This window comes from Pristis pectinata, chromosome 11 (genome assembly GCF_009764475.1).
Source record: "Pristis pectinata isolate sPriPec2 chromosome 11, sPriPec2.1.pri, whole genome shotgun sequence".
Taxonomy (NCBI): Eukaryota; Metazoa; Chordata; class Chondrichthyes; order Rhinopristiformes; family Pristidae; genus Pristis; species Pristis pectinata.
Window position 1 is genome coordinate 63441688 of NC_067415.1, and position 19306 is coordinate 63460993.

Here is a 19306-nt window from a genome sequence, read left to right on the forward strand (position 1 = left end):
TGGAGAATGTTGCTTTTAAAGGGTAAAAGCCTGCTTTGCTAACAGTACAGCAAACTACTGCCAGGAGCTTGAAATTCAAATAGGAATTAAGTGGCCCATATACTTATACTGATTTACTAAATGTATCCTTACATCAGTAGTAGGAAAATTATTGGAGAAGATTCTTAGGGATATGACCTACTCACATCTGGAAAAACATGAACTTATTAGGGATAGTCAGCATGACTTTGTGTCAGGAAGGTCATGTCTTACAATGTTTTTTTTTGAGGAGGTGACAAAGACGACTAATGAGTGTAGGGCAGTGACTGTTGTCCACATGGACTTTAGTGAAGCACTTGACAAGGTCCCTCATGGTAGGCTGATCCAGAAGATTAACACACATGGAATCTACAGAGACTTGGTAGATTGTATTAAGAATTGGCTTGGCCATAGAAGTCAGAGGGTAGCGGTGGAGGTGTGTTATTCTGACTAGAACTCTGTGACCAGCAGTGTTCTGCAAGGATCAGAGCTCTACTGTTTGCGATAATGATTTGGCTGAAAACATAGGTGGCCTGATTAATGGAGTTGTGGATAGTGAAGAATGTTGTCAAAGGATAGAGCAGGATATAGAGCAGTTGGAAATGTGGGCAAAGAAATGGCAGATGGAGTTTAATCCATTCAAGTGTGAGGTGTTGCACTTTGGGAGGTCGAAATGTAAGAGGAGAGTATACAGTAAATAGTAGGGCCCTGAGAGGCCTTGATGTCCAAAGGGATCTTGGGGCCATAGCTCCCTGAAAGTGCCAACATAAGTAGATAGGGTGGTAAAGAAGACGTACGGCATACTTGCCTTGATCTGTTGGGCATTGAGTATAAAAGTTGCCCCTGTATAAAACTTTGGTTAGGCCGCATTTGGAGTATTGTGAGAGGTTCTGATCGCCACATTACAGAAAGGGTTTGGATCCTTGAGAGAGGGTGCAGAAGAGGTTCACCAGGATGTTGCCTGGATTGGGGAGAATTAGCTATAAGGAGAGGTTGAACAAGCTATATTGTTTTCTCTGGTGCGTCGAAGGTTGAAGGGCAACCCGACAGATGTATATAAAATTATAAGAGGAATAGATAGAGTAGATTGAGTCTTTTTCCCAGCATGGCAATGTCAAGTACTAGGGGACATAATTTTAAGGTGAGAGGGGGAAAGTTTAAAGGAAATTCATGAGGCGTGGTTTTTTTTACACAGAGAAGGGTAGGTGCCTGGAAGGCGCTACCACGGGAGGTGGTGGAAGCAGATACAATAGTAATGTTTAAGAGATATTTAGTCGGGCACATAAACAGTCAGGGAACAGAAAGATCTGGCACTTGTGCAGGCAGATGGGATTAGTTTAGCTTTGCATCATGGTTAGCACAGACATGGTGGGCTGAAGGGCCTGTTCCTGTGATGTAATTTTCTATGTATCATATATGTTTATGTGGGCTTTAAAAATGTATAATCCCATGTTTGTAATTGATGAACATTTATTATAGAAATTCTAATGTAATCTTGTTTCTTTAATTTTTGTTTAGGTTATTCCAAAATTCATAGCCTTATTGCAACGTAACCGAAAATGGTAGGTAGATTTGAGATTCGGTGCTGTGCAAAAGTAAATATTCATTGGTTTGAGCTGTTCTTTTTGTTTTGGTATTAGACTTGGGTTTAGTCACATCAAAAGTAAATTTTGTATCAATAACATTTTGAAACAGCACAACTCTCAACATGTTGCCATCATTGTAGAGTGATTAGCCCCACTATGATATGGTGGAAGTTGAGGAGAGAATTTAAGATAGGACCCGATCTACATAATTTTATCACTCCATGCAGTTTCTGGAGTGATTATACAAGCAATAAAGATTATGAGAGCTTCTACAACAATATGAAAAGGAAGCAGTAAAAATAAATGCAAATTTTTATATTAGCAAAGGCAGGAGAAATTCTGATGGAGAATAAGGAAATGCCTGAAGCACTGTAGAAGATTCACTAAATGAGGTACATACTTAGTTCCTCTGTTTTTCTCATAGGAGTGAGAAACTTAGGTAATATGTGACACATAAGGGGAAAGCATTGGATAATATATGGGGACAAAAAGACAACAGACATAACAGACCAAAAGAGGTGACTGTGGAAATGGTGGATGCTTTAGCAATGATCTTCAAAAATTCCATAGTTTCTGATGCAATCCCATGAAAAATAGGAAGGTTGGAAATACAGCACAATTATTCAAGAGAATGAAAGAGAAAATAAGGTGCTTTAAGCCAGTCAACTTGTCATTGTTTATCATTACTTTTGTTTACAGTTCATTAGGTCCTTGAACTTGTGTTCATTCTCTTCAAATCACTCTTCTTGGCAGAGAAGTCTGTGTATGCTGTGAATCTCTAAGCTTATGTTAAGTGAGAGTCATCGTGTTGCCTGTGGGGCACTGTATGAGAACAGCAACCTCTTTTGTGGTCCTTGAGAGCTTTGACATTGATCCTTTTATAGCAAGATTTCTTTTGAAATGATGTTTAGGAACTAGGTGGATGATGATATTGGAGTGGATTAGACAATTGTCAGTCCAGCAGCTGGGAGTACCTTTATTGGCATGTGTGATGCTGACATGCTTGTGGCTCCTCACTTGAACAGTAATGCAATCTAACAATGACTGTGCTTAGACCTTGTCCCTCTGATGAAACAGGATGCTGGTTATAAAAAAAACTGAGCTCCAAGCATTTTGTTTGAAGAACCCCATTGGAATTAGCCTTCCGTAGTTCTTCCTTGTCAACCATGCTGTACCAGAGGGTTGTACTTTTTTTCCCATGCTAGTGTTGTAATTACCATCAGCTTCAATACACTAGTGCAGCCTTTGGTCAATTTGGCAAAGCGATGTTGAAGATCAAGACCTCTGACCTGGCACAGAACTCATGGTCTACCAGGCAGCAGTGATCTCTGTCCTCTCAAATACTTATGTGACCTGGACAACCTACAACAAGCATCTCAAGACACTGGAAGGACACACTGCAAAATCCTCCAATTTCACTGGAGGGATAAGCAAACCAATGTCAATGTCCTCTCCCAAGCCAATGTCCCCAGCATTGAGACCCTAGTCACACTAAGTTGATTGTGCAGACCACGTAATTCACACACCTGCCACCAGAATCCTGAAACAGGAACTGTATTCTGAGCTCTGTCACAGAAGAAATTACCAGGTGGTTAAAAGAAAAGGATTCAAAGCTTAGTTGAAGAAATGTAACATCCCCACTGACTCCTAGGAATCACTGGCTCATGACCACTAAAGTGGAGAAGGAGCCTTCGGGATGGTATTTGGAAACCTAGAGTCCATTTAATCGGAAGCACATGAAGCCTTGCATAGGTGCCTGAAAGAGTACACCACCTCGTAAACTACCCAACCATCTGCCCATTGGGCATCTCCTGTCCAATTTGTAAAAGTGCCTGTAGTTCCCACATTGGCTTCATCAGTCACCTCAGAACCCACAAAACCAAAGTGGAAGCAAGCCATCCTAGATCCTGAGGTATTGCCTCAGCAGAAGAATTCAGGAACTGCCTCAGTCAATTTGTACACAAGAAGGTCTTATAAAAATTTATTGATCAGATCATCTGTTTTGTTTTAGGGATACTGGTTGAAGAATAAATATTGACAAGGTTATAGAGGTCTTCCTGTTCTTCTGATGGTGCCCTTTGATATTTTATGACCACCAAAGAGGACAAATGGGCTTAAATTTGTCACTGGCATTACACTGAATTGTTGGCTTGAATTATGTGCTTAAATCTCTAGTGTGAGGCTTGAACCCACAATCTTCTGAACCTTGGGCAAAAATGCTGCTATTGAGTCAAGTCTGACGCCTTGTACAATCCATAGAGGATTCTATTGTGTTGAGTATTATGTTATATCCTGGACTGGAGGGCTTGTTATAAGGAGAGATTTTTTAGACTGGATCTCTCTTATCCATTGGGATAAGCTACCATGGGGCAGAACGTACAGAAGCCTGAAGTCCCAAACCCCCAGGTTCAAGAACAGCTACTTCCCTTCAACCCACAAAGGCACTGAAAGAATTTTGTGGGTCAGGCAGCATCTATGGAGGGAAATGGTTTACACAAGAGACTTCCCTGCAACCATTCAGTTCTTGAACCAACATGCACAACCCTAATCACTATCTCCGTATAGCATCACTATGACCACTTTACACTACAATGGACTTTGCTATTTTTTGTTCTAGTTTTGTTCTTTCTTGTATAATTTATGTTTTTCTTGCAAATGTTGTGTCTCTAATGCTATGTGCCTGTGATGCTGCTGCAAGTAAGTTTTTCATTGTTCCCATGCATACATGTACTTGTGCATATGATAACAAACTCACCTTTGACTTTGACTTTTAACTTTCTCTGGAGCAAAGGTGGTTGAGAGGTGACATGATAGAGGTATGCAAAATTATGAAATGCATAGATAGTTTCTGATGGTGGGGGTGTCTAAATCTTGAGGGTTTAGGTTTAAGGTGAGAGGGAGGAGTTAAAGGGGATCTCTGGGATAAATTTTTCACACAAAGGGCAATTGGTATCTGGAATAAGCTGCCAGAGGAAGTGGTAGAGGCAGGGACAGTAACAGGATTTAGAGGCATCTGGATAGGTACTTGAATGAATGTAGCATAGATGGATACAGAATTAATGCAGACCAGTGGAATTATTATAGATTGGCATGATGGTCAGCACAAACAGTGCTCCAAAGGTCCTATTTCTATGATGAGCAACTCTACGACTCTCTGATCTTATAAGTGATCAAAAATACCACTGATAAAACTAGATGAAGAAAATTTGTCAGGAGCATTTTTCTCTAAACTTCATGATGATTTTGAGGATGTTCATTATATGTATATGTGGTGTTTGTACGTCATCAATGAATATTAGAAATAAAATACATATCAACTTCATTTTTGGAAATCAGTGTTTATTTCTGTTTATCTTTTAGCTGTATTCATGGAACAGGAATTCAAGCACGTCATTTTCTCTATGCTACAGATGTTGCTGAGGCTTTCCTTACAATTCTTGAGAAGGGTGAACCTGGTGAGGTGTACAATATGGGCACAAGCTTTGAGTTATCAGTTTTTCAGCTTGCCAAGGAGTTAATTCACCTGGTAAGTTAAATTAAAACTGATTGTTTCCCAAATGATTTTCTCATTTTCTCTTCTTCCGTAATTTTACACTTCAATTTTATTGAGATTGATCTACCTTCTCTACCCTGAGGGCTCTGGATGCTCAGATGTGGAGTACAGAATTTGGAGACTTGGAGGATAAGGAGACCTGATGGGAAAGTGGCAAGGCACAGGATCCACCATGATCTTATTAAATGATGGAGGCAGGCTCTAGGGTCTTATGCTCGTATGGACTGACAAATTGCAGTGGTGACTGTGACAAGACTGTGTTCCAAGCAGTCTGTCATGGGAGTACTGTGATAGAGTTAGCTTTCCCTGCTCCCTCCTTACCAGATGATTGGAACCATTCTGGCTTTGGCATTGAAGTCACCCAGGGGAGATCAACGTCTCCCATAATACAATTCTGGGTTGGCGATGATGCATGGGGGAGTGTTCTAGGGGACTTGAGAACTTGTTCCTAAAGCATTAACAAGCCATTGTCAGCCCAATTATTGCCAGAATCCCTAGGTGCTTGTAGCAATTTATAGCAGACAGTCCAAAAACTAGCTCTTATACAAAGTCACAACTGACATTCTTGGCTACCAACAATTGGGAACCAGCTTTTCTCCATGTCTCAAACTGTCTTCAGCCTTTGCTACGGTTGACCGTATCATCCTCCTTCCACACAACTCCATCATCCAGTTGGGGTGAGGCCACAGCCCACCTGATCATCACCATGTCACCTGTGATTATTCCAATGGACAGCTGTATGGCTACCGTCTTGCATCTACAAAACCTAAAACCATCCAAAGACTGAGCTGTCAACTCCCTTTCAGCCATCAATCTTTGCTGGCTCTCCTACATTGGTTCTTGGTTAATATACCTCCATTTTAAAATGCAAGCAGTCACATGCCATGTGATCCCTTGAGCCTGCTCCATCATATAATCAGATCATGGCTGATCCTGTCTTATCCTCTGTGCCTTCGAAGTTCCTATACCCAATAGCTTTCTGAGGTAGAGAGTTGCAAAGATTTTGCAGCTCTATGTCAGTCCTAAAATGGCTGTCTCCCTTATCCTGAGACCATGCCCACTTGTTCTAAATTCCCTACCTAGAGGAAGCAGCCCTCTTGGCAGCTTCCCAGCCTGACCTTCACATTTAATGTCTCAGTGTGATCTCCTCTCATTCTTCTATGAATATTGACCAATAAGAGCAAAATATGAACATTTCGTATAGTCCACTATGTGATGTAGTGTCCACCCCAACAGTGCAATGTAGTCTTTATAAAAGTTTGGAGGGATAGACAGAATCTGCACATTGAGTAATAACACCAGACAATGGCTCATAGATTTGGAAGTTGCCAGATAAACAATGAATTGCAACGGCCTCCTACAAGAGGATTGGTTTCACACCTTCCCCAGCAGCCTGGATTAAAAAGTGGAAGTGGGCAGTTTAGAACTGGGATTTAGATTTTTAATATTTCACCTGATTGTTTTTGGGAGTTAAAATTCCCATCTGTAAGTTTGAATACTTTAATAATTCATACATGCCTTTTTATGTTAAACATTTAATCTTTTAATGAAATGTTGGGGAAATAAGTTATTATGAAATTAATATTAATAGTGCAGAAGTTAGGGTCAAGCCATGAGCATGTGCTGGAAGGAGCAACCTTGGAGAGGAGAGAAGCCCCACATTTTCACTTCAAGCCTTTCATTTCAGGCTTTTATACCAATTCATAAACTCTTACCACCAAAGCCATTTCATCTCAGTAGTAAATCTGGTTTGAATGTTCATTTGCAGTCACATTTCATTTGGCTTCAATGGTTTTGCATCCTTCAACAAATAGTTTTGATTTAGATGTTATTGTAAAGAAATTGAAAGCTGAAATTCAGGTTTCAAAAACTGAAGCCATTACACTATAAATATTGGCTCAATAGGGCTGATTTAGAAAAGTTATAATTCTCGCAAGAAGCCATTGAATGGAATAAAAAAATATTGAGAAATTGGACATGACCAGATTTTTGAGTGAAAACTATAGTCACTGGAAAATCGAGGACTCTGTGAATTAAACACGCTGAATTTTTTGCCTGATACTTTAATTGAGTGAGATTTTCCACCAGAGAAGAGTCTTGTTAGTGATTAGTGATGACATTTATCTATTTTAGAATTTATTTTTTTACCTTTTCTCTATAAATTTTGAACAATAAAATAGTTAGCTTCTGCTGCTAGCTTTCCAGTGTAAAACAAAACATTGTTGAAACTCCTGATGTGGAGAGCTTTGTCACTCCAAATCCAACATCTGTTGTAGTCTATTATAGATTAATTTATAGAGACTTGGTCAGCAAATACATTGTTAGCATCTACCAAGTTGGTATGAAATGAACCAGATAGACTGCTCTTTGCTTGACTAGTTTGTAACTGATGAGTTAATCTTTTCAATGTGATTCTTGTCAAAATGCAACCAGTTTATTAATTTGGCTAGTCCAACCACATGCCATTGAATCTGCCATGTAATTTCTAGTAAGTTGAATTCTAGTTTCTTGTTTCTTACTTGCAAGAAAAATGTAGTCTTATGCTTTCTGGTTATTACTTCTCTCCGAGTTTGGTTAAATATGAGTTTAAATTTACAGATTAAAGAAACTGCTTCAGAATCTGAACTAAAACTTTGGATTGATCATGTCAGTGACAGGTTGGTATTAATGTTTGAAACCCATAACCTTTTACAATAACTGAGCATTGATATTTTTCAATTTCACACAGAAATTCAGCAAATTCATATGGAAAATTTTCCAGTTAATTCTAGTTCCATTGCTATCAGAATCATATAATAGAACACCAAAACAACCTAATCTTCCCAACCATTCCATGTCCACCCTCCATGTGAGATGTTACAGAGGTAATTCAGTGGGTATTTTCAGAGCTATGACTCCCAGAGTCTATATCCAATTAACTATTCTCCCTGGATCCCATGCGATCTAACCTTCCAGACTAGCCTGCCATGCAGGACCTTGTCAAAGGCCTTGCTGAAGTCCATATAGACAATATCCACTGCCCAACCCTCATCTATCCTCATGGTTACCTCTTTGAAAGAAATTTGTCAGACACTATCTCCCATGCACAAAGCCTTGCCTATCCGATTGTTGATAGATCCTGTCCCTCAGAATCCCCTCGTAACTTACAGTATGGCACGGTAGCGTGGCCGTTAGCGCGATGCTATTACAGTGCCAGTGATCGGGGTTCAATTCCCATCGCTGTCTGTAAGGAGTTTGTACGTTCTCCCGTGTCTGCGTGGGTTTCCTCCCACATTCTAAAAAAGACGTACGGGTAGGTTAATTTGGGCTTAAAATGGGCGGCGCAGACTCGTTGGGCCGGAAGGGCCTGTTACCACGCTGTAAATTAAATTAAATTTACCCAGCACTGATGTCAGACTCACCAGCCTCGGTGTCTGGGTTTGTAAAAGACTAACTACTGTGATTAGACAACAGCTTCTTTATATCGATGTGAGAATGGGAATCAGTTTTTGTCACAGTTTTTTGGCATGAATCTAATATTTCCTGTGCTGCTGGTCTTAATCTCATGTTTTTCCTGCCTTCTGTTCGACCATATTTCCAGTGTCTTAAATGTTGACAGAAAAATAATTGGAATAGAGAAGAAATGGGTCATTATTTGGAAAGTAGGATTAAAGGGAATCCCAAGGCATTCTATACATACATCAAGAGCATGAGGATAACTAGGGAGCAGGTAGGACCACGCAGGAGGGAACATGTGCTTGGAGGGAGAGGACATGGGCGAGGTCCTAAGTGAGTACTCTGTGTAAGTATTTACCAAGGAGAAGGACGTAGAGGATTGTGAGATCAGTGTGGAGTATGCTAGAGCATGTTGAGACAAAGAAAGAGGTAGTGTTGGGGTGTCTTGGAGAACACTAAGGTAGATAAGTCCCTAGGGCCTGATGGGATATACCCCAGGTTATTGAGGGAGGCAAGAGGTAAGATTGCTGGGGCCTTGACCAAGATCTTTGTATCCCCTCCAGCCACAGGCGAGATCTTGGAGGATTGGCAAGTAGGTAATGTTGTTCCGTTGTTCAAGAAAGGAAGTAGGTATAATCCTGGAAACAATAAACCGGTGAGTCTCACGTCAGGGGTAGGATTTATGAGCATTTGGAAAACCATGGCTTAATTAGGGGCAGTCAGCATGCCTTTGTATGGGGCAAGTTGTGTCTTAGAAACTTGATTAAGTTTTTCAAGGAGGTGACAAAAGTGATTGATGAAGGTTGGGCAGTGGATGTTGCCTACATGGATTTTAGTAAAGCATTAAACAGAGCACCTCACGGTATGCTCATCCAGAAGATTAAGATGCATGGGATCCACACTGACTCAGCCATTTGGATTCAGAATGGGCTTGCCCGTAGACGACAGTGGTCAATCGGACTTATTCTGGCTGCAGGTCCGCGACTAGTGGTGTTCTGCAGGAATCCATACTGGGACCTCTGCTGTTTGTGATATCTATAAATGACTTGGATGAAAACATGGATGGGTGGGTTAGTAAGTTCACAGATGAGTAGAGAAGGTGTGTAGAGAAATTGCTTATAGTTGTAAGAATGATAGGGTTGTATGAGTGGGAGATTTTAATTTTCCTGGTATTGACTGGACTATCCAGAGTGTAAAGGGCCTGGACGGGATGGAATTTGTGGAATGTGTCCAGAAAGGTTTCCTGAGTCAATATATAGAGAGCCCTATTCGGGAGGGTGCAATACTGGAGCTGCTCTTAGGGAACGAGGTAGAGCAGGTAACTGAAGTGACAATTCGATTAGTTTTAAGATAGTGATGGAAGAGGATAGGACAGAGGTTGATGGGGTGAGCCTATTTGAAGGGAAAGGAACAAATGGCAAGTGGGAAGCTTTTAAGAGTGTGATATCAAGAGTTCAGGAGCAGCATGTTCCTGTAGGAGTGAAGGGTAAACCTGGCTGGTTTAGAGAGCCTTAACTGATGAGAGATATTAAGGCTCTGGTCACAAGAAAAAGGAAACATACATTGTGTTTAGGAGGTCGGGGATGAGTGAATCCCTTGAAGACTATAAAAAAATTAAGAATACTCTTAAGAGGGAAATCAGGAGGGCAAGGAGAGCGTTATGAGATGGATCTGGCAGGTAAGGTTAAGGAAAATCCCAAGAGGTTCTATAGCTATATTAAGAGTAAAAGGTGGCCAGGGAGAGAGTAGGTCACCTTAGAGATCAGCAGGGCTGTCTGTGTCTAGAGCCACAGGAGATAGGTGGGATTTTTAATGAGTATTTCTCCTCAGTGTATACTGAAGAGAAAATCAAGGGAAACGAGTGGAGATGTTTTGGAGAACATTCATATTACCAGAGAGGAGGCATTTGCAGCCTTACAGCGGATTAACGTGGATAAATCCCCAGGGTCTGACCAAGTGCATCCAAGGACTTTGTGGGAGGCTAGAGGAGAAATTGCGGTGGCCCTTGTGGAGATTTTTGCTTTGTCGTTAGCCTTTGTTGAATTTCCTGAAGGCTGGAAGATGGTTAATGTTGTTCCGTTGTTTAAGAAAGGTAGCCAGGGAACTACAGGCCAGTAGTGGGGAAGTTACTGGAGGGAATTCTGAGGGATTGAATCTACCAACATTTGGTAGAATAGGAGGAGTCGGCATGGCTACGTGCATAGAAAGTCATGCTTGACGAACCTTTTAGAGTTTTCTGAAGCAGTAACCAAAAAGCTAGGTGAGGCTAGGGCAGTGGATGTTGTCAGTTTGGACTTTAGCAAGGCCTTCAACAAAGTCCTACAAGGTAGGCTGGTCTGGAAGGTTAGGTCCCATGGAATCCAGGGAGAGCTAGTTAGGTATTCAAAATTGGCTTGGAGGTAGGAAGCAGAAGCTGGTGGTTGAAGATTGTTTCTCTGAATGGAGGCTGGTGACTAGTGGTGTGCCCAGGGGTCAATGTTGGGACCCTTGTTATTCATTATTTAGATAAATGATTTGGATGCGAATGTACAAGGCTTGATCAGTAAGTTTGCGGATGACATGAAATTAGGAGGTGTTGTTGATAGTGAAGAAGGTTATCGTAGCTTACAGGGGGGAATCTTGATCATTTAGGGAAGTAGGCTGATGAGAGGCAAATTCATTTCAGTGCAGCTAAGTGTGAGGTGATGCATTTTGGAAAGTCAAACCAGCACAGAACTTGTACTATGAATGATACGGCACTAGGGAGTGTAATGGAACAGAGGGATCTAGGAGTACAAGTGCATAGTTCATTGAAAGCAGCGTCACAGGTAGACAGGGTGGTGAAAAAGGTGTTTAGCATGCTGGCCTTCATCAGTCAGGGCATTGAGAAGAGAAGTTGGGGCATTATGTAGCAGTTGTAAAAGTCGTAGGTGAGGCCGCACTTGGAGTACTGTGTACAGTTTTGGTCACCCTGTTATAGGAAAGACATGGTTAAACTGGAAAGAGTGCAGAAAAGATTTATGAGGATGTGGGGGCCAGGACTAAAGGGTCTAAGTTACAGGGAGAGGTTGGCCAGGCTAGGTCTTTATTCCTTGGAGCATAGGAGAATGAGAGGTGATCATATAGAGATTTATAAAATCATGAGGAGCATTGATAAGGTGGATGGTAGCAGTCCTTTCCCCAGAGTAGGGGAGTCCAAAACTAGGGGGCATAGATTTAGGGTGAGAAGGGAAAGATTTAAAAGGGACGTGAGGGGCAGCTTTTTCACACACAGGTGGTGAATATCTGGAACGAGCTGCCAGAGGAAGTGATTGAGACAGATCATTTAAGAAGCACTTGGATAGGTACATGGGACCTCTACCTTTCGTGATATTTATTAATGACTTGGATGAGGGGATGGAAGGGTGGGTTAGCAAGTTTGCAGACGACACAAAGGTCAGTGGTGTTGTGGATAGTGTGGAGGGCTGTCGAAGCTTACAGAGGGATATTGATAGGATGCAGGAGCTGGGCTGAGAACTGGCAGATGGAGTTCAATTCAGAGAAGTGTGAGGTGGTACACTTTGGAAGGACTAACTCCAGGTGGAGTACAAGGTAAATGGCAGGATTCTGGGTAGTGTGAGGAGCAGAGGGATCTGGGGGTTCATATCCACAGATCCCTGAAAGTTGCCTCACAGGTGGATAGGGTAGTTAAGAAAGCTTATGGGATGTCAGCTTTCATAAGTCATGGGATCGAGTTTAAGAGCCGCAAGGTAACGATGCAGCTCTACAAAACTCTGGTTAGTACTTGGAGTACTGCGTCCACTTCTGGTCGCCTCATTATAGGAAGGATGTGGAAGCATTGGAAAGGGTACAGAGGAGATTTACCAGGATGCTGCCTGGATTGGAGAGTATGGATTATGAGGAGAGACTAAGGGAGCTAGGGCTTTACTCATTGGAGAGAAGGAGGATGAGGGGAGACATGATAGAGGTATACAAAATATTAAGAGGAATAGATAGAGTGGACAGCCAGCGCCTCTTTCCCAGGGCACCAATGCTCAATACAAGAGGGCATGGCTTTAAGGTAATGGGTGGGAAATTCAAGGGAGATATCAGAGGCAGGTTTTTCACCCAGAGAGTGGTTGGTGCATGGAATGCGCTGCCTGGGGTGGTGGTGGAGGCTGATACGTTGGTTGAGTTCAAGAGATTGTTAGATAAGCATATGGAGGAATTTAAAATAGAGGGATATGTGGGAGGAAGGGGTTAGATAGTCTTAGGCGAGGTTTAAAGGTCAGCACAACATGGTGGGCCGAAGGGCCTGTATTGTGCTATATGGTTCTATGGAGGGGCAGGGCTTAGAAGGATATGGGCTGAATGCAGGAAATTAGGACTAGATGGGTGGACACCATGGTTTGCATAGACTTGTTGGGCTGAAAGGTCTGTATCCATGTTGAATGATTCCATGACTCTATGGTACAAAGATTGGTGGCATTATGGATAGTGTAGAAGATTGTCAAAAGGATACAGTGGGATATCGATCAGTGGCAGATATAGGCAGAGAAATGGCAGATGGAGTTTAATTTGGCGATCAAATGTAAAGAGACAGTACACTGTTAATGGCAAAACCCTTAAAAGTGTTCATGTACAGAGGGATCTAGGGGTCCAAATCCATAACTCCCTGAAAGTGGCTACACAGGTTGATAGGATGGTAAAGAAGGCATATGGCGTGCTTGTCTTTATCATTCAAAGCATTGAGTTCAAGAGTCTAGAAGTTGTGCTGTAGCTTTATAAAACTCTGGTTATCCTGCATCTGGAGTATTACATTCAATTCTGGCCGCCCTGTTACTGGAAGGATGTGGAGGCTGTGGAGATGTTGCAGAAGAGGTTTACCAGGATGTTGCCTGGATTGGAGGGCATGTGCTAGAAGGAGAGGTTAGACAAACATTTAAGATGAGAGGGAATAAGTTCAAAAGGAGGTGTGGTGGGCAAATTTTTTACACAAAGTGGTAGGTGCCTGGAATGTGCTACCACGGGTGGTAGGTGGAGGCAAATACGATGGAGGTATTTAAGAAGCTTTAAGATAGGCACATGAATGTGCAAAGAATGGAGGGGTATGGACGTTGTGTAGGCAGAAGGGATTAGTTTATTAAGCATTTAATTTCTTGGTTAAATAGTCCAGTAGGGCCGAAGGGCCTGTTCCTGTGCTTTACAGTTCTATGTTTGATAGTTATTGGCTGGTAAACTATCAAAGGCTGACATGGCATCTGGATCTCAGTGTATGCTGCCTGAGACCTACACGCAATAAGGAGCCAATTCTACCTTGCCAGATGGCTTCTGGGCATCTTGAAAAAGAGCAGTGGGTGTGGCCTAGATGGAATAAATGGAAAGGACCTAATTTGGGATTCAAAAACCAAGAGACTTGGCTTTATAAAAACTGGTAAAAAGAATGGAAAGGGATTGAGGATATTTTTCTCCCACAGGAGGAAGTAGAGGTTTGAATGTGGGCCTGAAAAGTTGGCAGAAAGCCTCATCACATTTGTATGAAAATCTGAAGTGATGCTAGAATATGAGGTCAGGTGGGGTCACTCATTTTTGAGCAGTTCTGACACTGGTCAATTCTCATTCTGTGCTGTAAATTTTCAATAGCTCTTTGAATTGCACCCAATTTACCCAGGTTCTTTCTTGCACTAAGCATTGCAACACATGCAATTATTACTTTGTTTTATATTTATCACTGCTACTTTTCCTCAAGATGCGTGTTTGGGAAATGGATATAGTGCTGAGACATAACTGTAGAAAAATCAGGAGGCAGAGGTTCACCAGGATGTTGCCTGGATTACAGAGTATTAGATATAAGGAGAGGTTGGACAAACCTGGCTTGTTTTCTCTGGAACATCGGAGGCTGATGGGTGACCCGATAGAAGTATATAAAGTTATGAGAGGTATAGAGAGCGTAGATGGTCAGTCTTTTCCCAGGATGGTAATGTCAAATACTAGAGGGCATAGCTTTAAGGTGTGAGGGGGAAAGTTTAAAGGAGATTTATGTGGCATTTTTTTTAACACTGAGAGTGGCAGGCAGGAAAATGCCTGCAGGCAGATGTGCAGTTTAAATTTACATCATGGTTGGCACAGATATTGTGGGCCAAAGGGCCTGTTCCTATGCTGTAATGCTCTAAGTTCAAGGCATACTGCACCTGATAATATTTTGAATAGTTCTTGAAACTATTGTGAATATTGAAAATGTGAAGCCTGAAAGTTATCAACTTTAATACAATAATCTGTTTCAATTTGGAATTGTGGGTAACTACATGCTTGGTGGACCAGTTGAATGTATCTCCTTGCTATTTTTATTTCTTTTCGTCCTCAGGCCTTCCAATGACTTGGGATATCCAATGAATTCAAAAAAGCTGCATAGACTTGGATGGAAACCCAAAGTGCCTTGGGAAGAGGGAATTAGAAAAACAAGTATGATTGAAATAATTTTTAACAAACCCAAGTTTTTTAAATCAAATATTAGCAATTTGTACATACTTTGGTATTTCATATTTTGGCTTGAGGCATGGCTGATGCATTTATTTAATTTGTTTCTATTGTTAGTGAATTGATATCTAAAGGAAAGCAAAACGTGTCATGCACCTTTTTTTGAAAACGAGAACAAACTCTTGTGTTAGGTTCCAATATACTCTAGAATGTTCTAAAGCCAACTCTCACCAGCTAACTTGCAACATTCAGGCTTTGTTGCCACAATCCAGCTTTATAAAATATTTAGAAAATCTCCTTGATTGACAAGTAATTTTTTTAATATAAAATTACTGGCAGAATAACTTTTAATCTTTAAAGAAGATAGGCAGGACATTCCATTTGGTCATAGAACAGTTACCAGCAGATTGTAAGCACATATACTCGACTCAATAGTCAGGGGAACAGGCAGCACGGTCTGTGGACATGAGTGAGAATCCCAGATGGTAAGTTGCCTCCCAGATGCCAGGGTCCAGGATGTCTCTGATCGGGTCCACAGCATTCTTGAGTAGGAGGGTAAGCAGCCAGAAGTCATGGTACATGTTGGTACCAACGACATAGGTAGGAAGGGGGATGAGGTCCTGAAAAGTGAGTTTAGGGAGCTAGGCAGAAGGCTGAAGAACAGGACCTCAAGGGTAGCAATCTCAGGATTGCTGTCAGTGCCACGTGATAGTGAAGGTAAGAATAGGAGAAGATGGCAGATGAATGCGTGGCTGAGGAGTTGATGCAGGGGGCAGGGTTTTAGATTTTTGGATCATTGGGATCTCTTCTGGGGAAGGTGGGACTTGTACAGAGTGGATGGGTTACACCTGAACTCGAGGGGGACCAATATCCTTACAGGCAGATTTGCTAGTGTGGTTCAGGAGGATTTAAAACTAGTTTGCAAGGGGGGATGGGAACCTGAGGGATAGGTCAGTGGAAGAAGTGCATGGGGTAAAGCCAGATCTAACGTACAGAGCGGCTTTGAGGAAGGAGAAGCAGAGTATAAGGTATAAAAGTAGTAAGGTGGATGGGCTAAAGTGCATTTATTTAAATGCAAGAAGCATCAGGAATAAGGGTGATGAACTGAGAGCTTGGATAAATATATGGAACTATGATATTGTGGCTCTTGCAGAGACTTGGCTGTCACCAGGGCAGGAATGGATACTGAATATTCCCAGATTTCAGTGTTTTAAAAGGGATAGGGAGGGGGGAGAAGAGGAGGAGGGGTGGCATTACTGGTCAGGGATATTATTACAGCTGCAGAAAGGGTGGGTAATGTAGCAGGATCCTCTCTAGAGTCAGTATGGGTGGAAGTTAGGAACAAGAAAGGAGCAGTTACCCTCCTGGGAGTTATTCTATAGTCCTCCTGGTAGCAGCAAGGATACTGAGGAGCAGATCGGGAGGCAGATTTTAGAAAGGTGCCAAAATAACAGGGTTGATATCATGGGAGACTTCAACTTCCCAAATATTGATTGGCACCTCCTTAGTACCAAAGGTTTAGGCAGGGCACAGTTTGTTAAGTGTGTCCAGGACGGATTCCTGTCACAGTATGTTGACAGGCCTACTAGAGGGAATGCCATATTAGATCTAGTATTAGGTAATGAACCAGGTCAGTTGACAGATCTCTCAGTGGGTAAGCATTTGGGGCACAGTCACTACCGCTCCCTAACCTTTAGCATTGTCATGGACAAGGATAGGAGCAAAGAGGACAGGAAGATACTTAATTGGGGAAGGGCCAATTATGAGGCTATAAGGCTAGAACTTGCGAGTGTAAATTGGGATGACATTTTTGAAGGGAAATGTACTATGAAGATGTGGTCATTGTTCAGGGATCTCTTGCAGGATGTTAGGGATAAATTTGTCCCGGTGAGGCAGAGAAGGAAGAAACCATGGGTGACAAGAGAGGTGGAACATTTAATTAAGGCAGCATACATAAGGCTTTGACAGCAGGGATCAGATAGGGCTCTTGAGGATTATAGGGTAGCAAGGAAGGAACTTAAGAAGGGGCTGAGGAGAGCAAGAAGGGGACATGAAAAGGCCTTGGTGAGTTGGGTTAAGAAAAAGCCCAAGGCATTTTTCACATGTGAGGAGCAGAAGGATGATGGGAGCTGTGGAAGTGGGTGAGGTCCTCATTGAATACTTCTCTTCAGTATTCACCAAGGAGAGGGGCCTTGATGACGCTGAGGACAGTGTTGGTAAGGTTAATGTTCCAGAGCATGTTGATATCAAGAGAGAGAGGATGTGTTGGAGCTGTTAGAAAATATTAGGACAGATAAGTCCCTGGGGCCTGATGGAATATTCCCCAGGCTGCTCCGTGAGGCGAGGGAGAAGATTGCTGAACCTTTGGCTAGGATCTTTGAGACCTCGTTGCCCACGGGAATGGTACCGGAGGATTGGAGGGTGGCAAATGTTGTCCCCTTATTCAAAAAAGGTAATAGGGCTAGTCCAGGGTATTATAGACCAGTGAGCCTTACGTCTGTGTTGGGCAAGCTGTTGGAAAGGATTCTTAGAGATAGGGTCTATGGGCATTTAGAGAATCATAATCTGATCAGGCACAGCCAGCATGGCTTTGTGAAGGACAGATCATCTCACAAGCCTGATAGTGTTCTTTGAGGAGGTGACCAAACAGATTGATGAGGGTAGTGTGGTAGATGTGGTCTACATGGATTTTGATTTAAGGCATTTGATAAGGTTCCACATGGTAGGCTTCTTCAGAAGGCCAGAGGGCATGGGATCCAGGGAAGCTTGGCCATGTGGATTCAGAATTGGCTTGCCTGTAGAAAACAGAGGTTTGTGGTGGAGGGAGTGCATTCAGATTGGAGGGCTGTGACTAGTGGTGTCCCACAAGGATCGGTTCTGGGACCTCTGCTTTTCATGATTTTTATTAATGACTTGGATAAGGGGGTAGAAGGGTGGGTTGGCAAGTTTGCAGTCGACACAAAGACTGGTGGTGGTGTGGATAGTGTGGAGGATTGTCAAAGATTGCAGAGGGACACTAATAGGATGCAGAGCTGGGCTGAGAAGTCGCAGATGGAGTTCAATCCAGAGAAGTGCGAGGTGGTACACTTTGGAAGGGCAAACTCCAAGGCAAAGTACAAAGTTAATGGCAGGATCCTAGGTAGTGTGGAGAAGAAGAGGGATCTGGGGATCCATACCACCAGATCCCTGAAAGTTGCCTCACAGGTGGATAGGGTAGTTAAGAAAGCTTATAGGATGTTAGCTTTCATAAGTCGTGGGATCGAGTTTAAGAGCCGCGAGGTAATAATGCAGCTCTACAAAACTTTGGTTAGACCACACTTTAGAGTACTGTGTCCAGTTCTGGTCGCCTCATTATAGGAAGGATGTGGAAGCGTTGGAGAGGGTGCAGAGGAGATTTACCAGGATGCTGCTTGGTTTAGAGAATATGCATTATGAGGAGCTACTAAGAGAGCTAGGGCTTTATTCTTTGGGGAGAAGGAGGATGAGAGGAGACATGATAGAGGTGTATAAAATATTAAGAGCGGACAGCCAGCACCTCTTTCCCAGGGCACCAGTGCTCAATACAAGAGGGCATGGCTTTAAAGTAATGGGTGGGAAGTTCAAGGGAGATATCAGAGGAAGGTTTTTTTTACCCAGAGAGTGGTTGGAGCATGGAATGCGCTGCCTGGGGCGGTGGTGGAGGCAGGTACATTGGTCAAATTCAAGAGATTACTAGATAAGCATATGGAGGAATTTAGAATAGAGGGATATGTGGGAGGAAGGGGTTAGATAGTCTTAGGTGAGGTTTAAAGGTTGGCACAGCATTGTGGGCCTAAGGGCCTGAAGTGTGCTGTGCTAGTCTATGATATACTAAATTCCCTCGAGGCAATCAATGTGATTCTCAGCCAAGTCTAATAATATCGACTGCTGGCTCCAGATTAATATTGTAGTTTTAAATGTACAAATAGGAGAACAAATGCAAATGAGGAGTCATAGCTTGTGAAAAATAGAAAGTGGTTATGAAGCATCAAAGAATGCTTGACTGTGAAAAGTAGGTGTGAGGGAATTTGTCTGAAATTGACTGTTTTGAAAAATTATCAGTCCAAGTCAATATGTCATCATTTGGCCATCTTCAAATATAGTTAGAATCTTCAAAGAAGGAAAGACAATGGAGTTTATGAGAAATACATTAAACTAAACTGAAACTTAAAAAGAGGCATGTGAAATAAAGTACACATTAATAGTGAAGAAACTGTGTAGAAAGTTTTATGAAGGGTGTAGCTATTGTAACACTTAAGAG

General features: G+C 42.2%; 1 protein-coding gene across 1 annotated transcript in view; it reads left to right on the plus strand.

Annotated features, from left to right (window-relative positions):
• LOC127576220 (dTDP-D-glucose 4,6-dehydratase-like) overlaps window positions 1-19306 on the plus strand; it is a 60219-nt gene that overhangs the window by 33900 nt on the left and 7013 nt on the right. The window contains exons 9-12 of the mRNA XM_052026654.1: window positions 1537-1580; window positions 4965-5130; window positions 7756-7814; window positions 14915-15012. Coding sequence (XP_051882614.1) covers window positions 1537-1580; window positions 4965-5130; window positions 7756-7814; window positions 14915-15012 — 367 coding nt within the window. The remainder of the gene's footprint in view (window positions 1-1536; window positions 1581-4964; window positions 5131-7755; window positions 7815-14914; window positions 15013-19306) is intronic.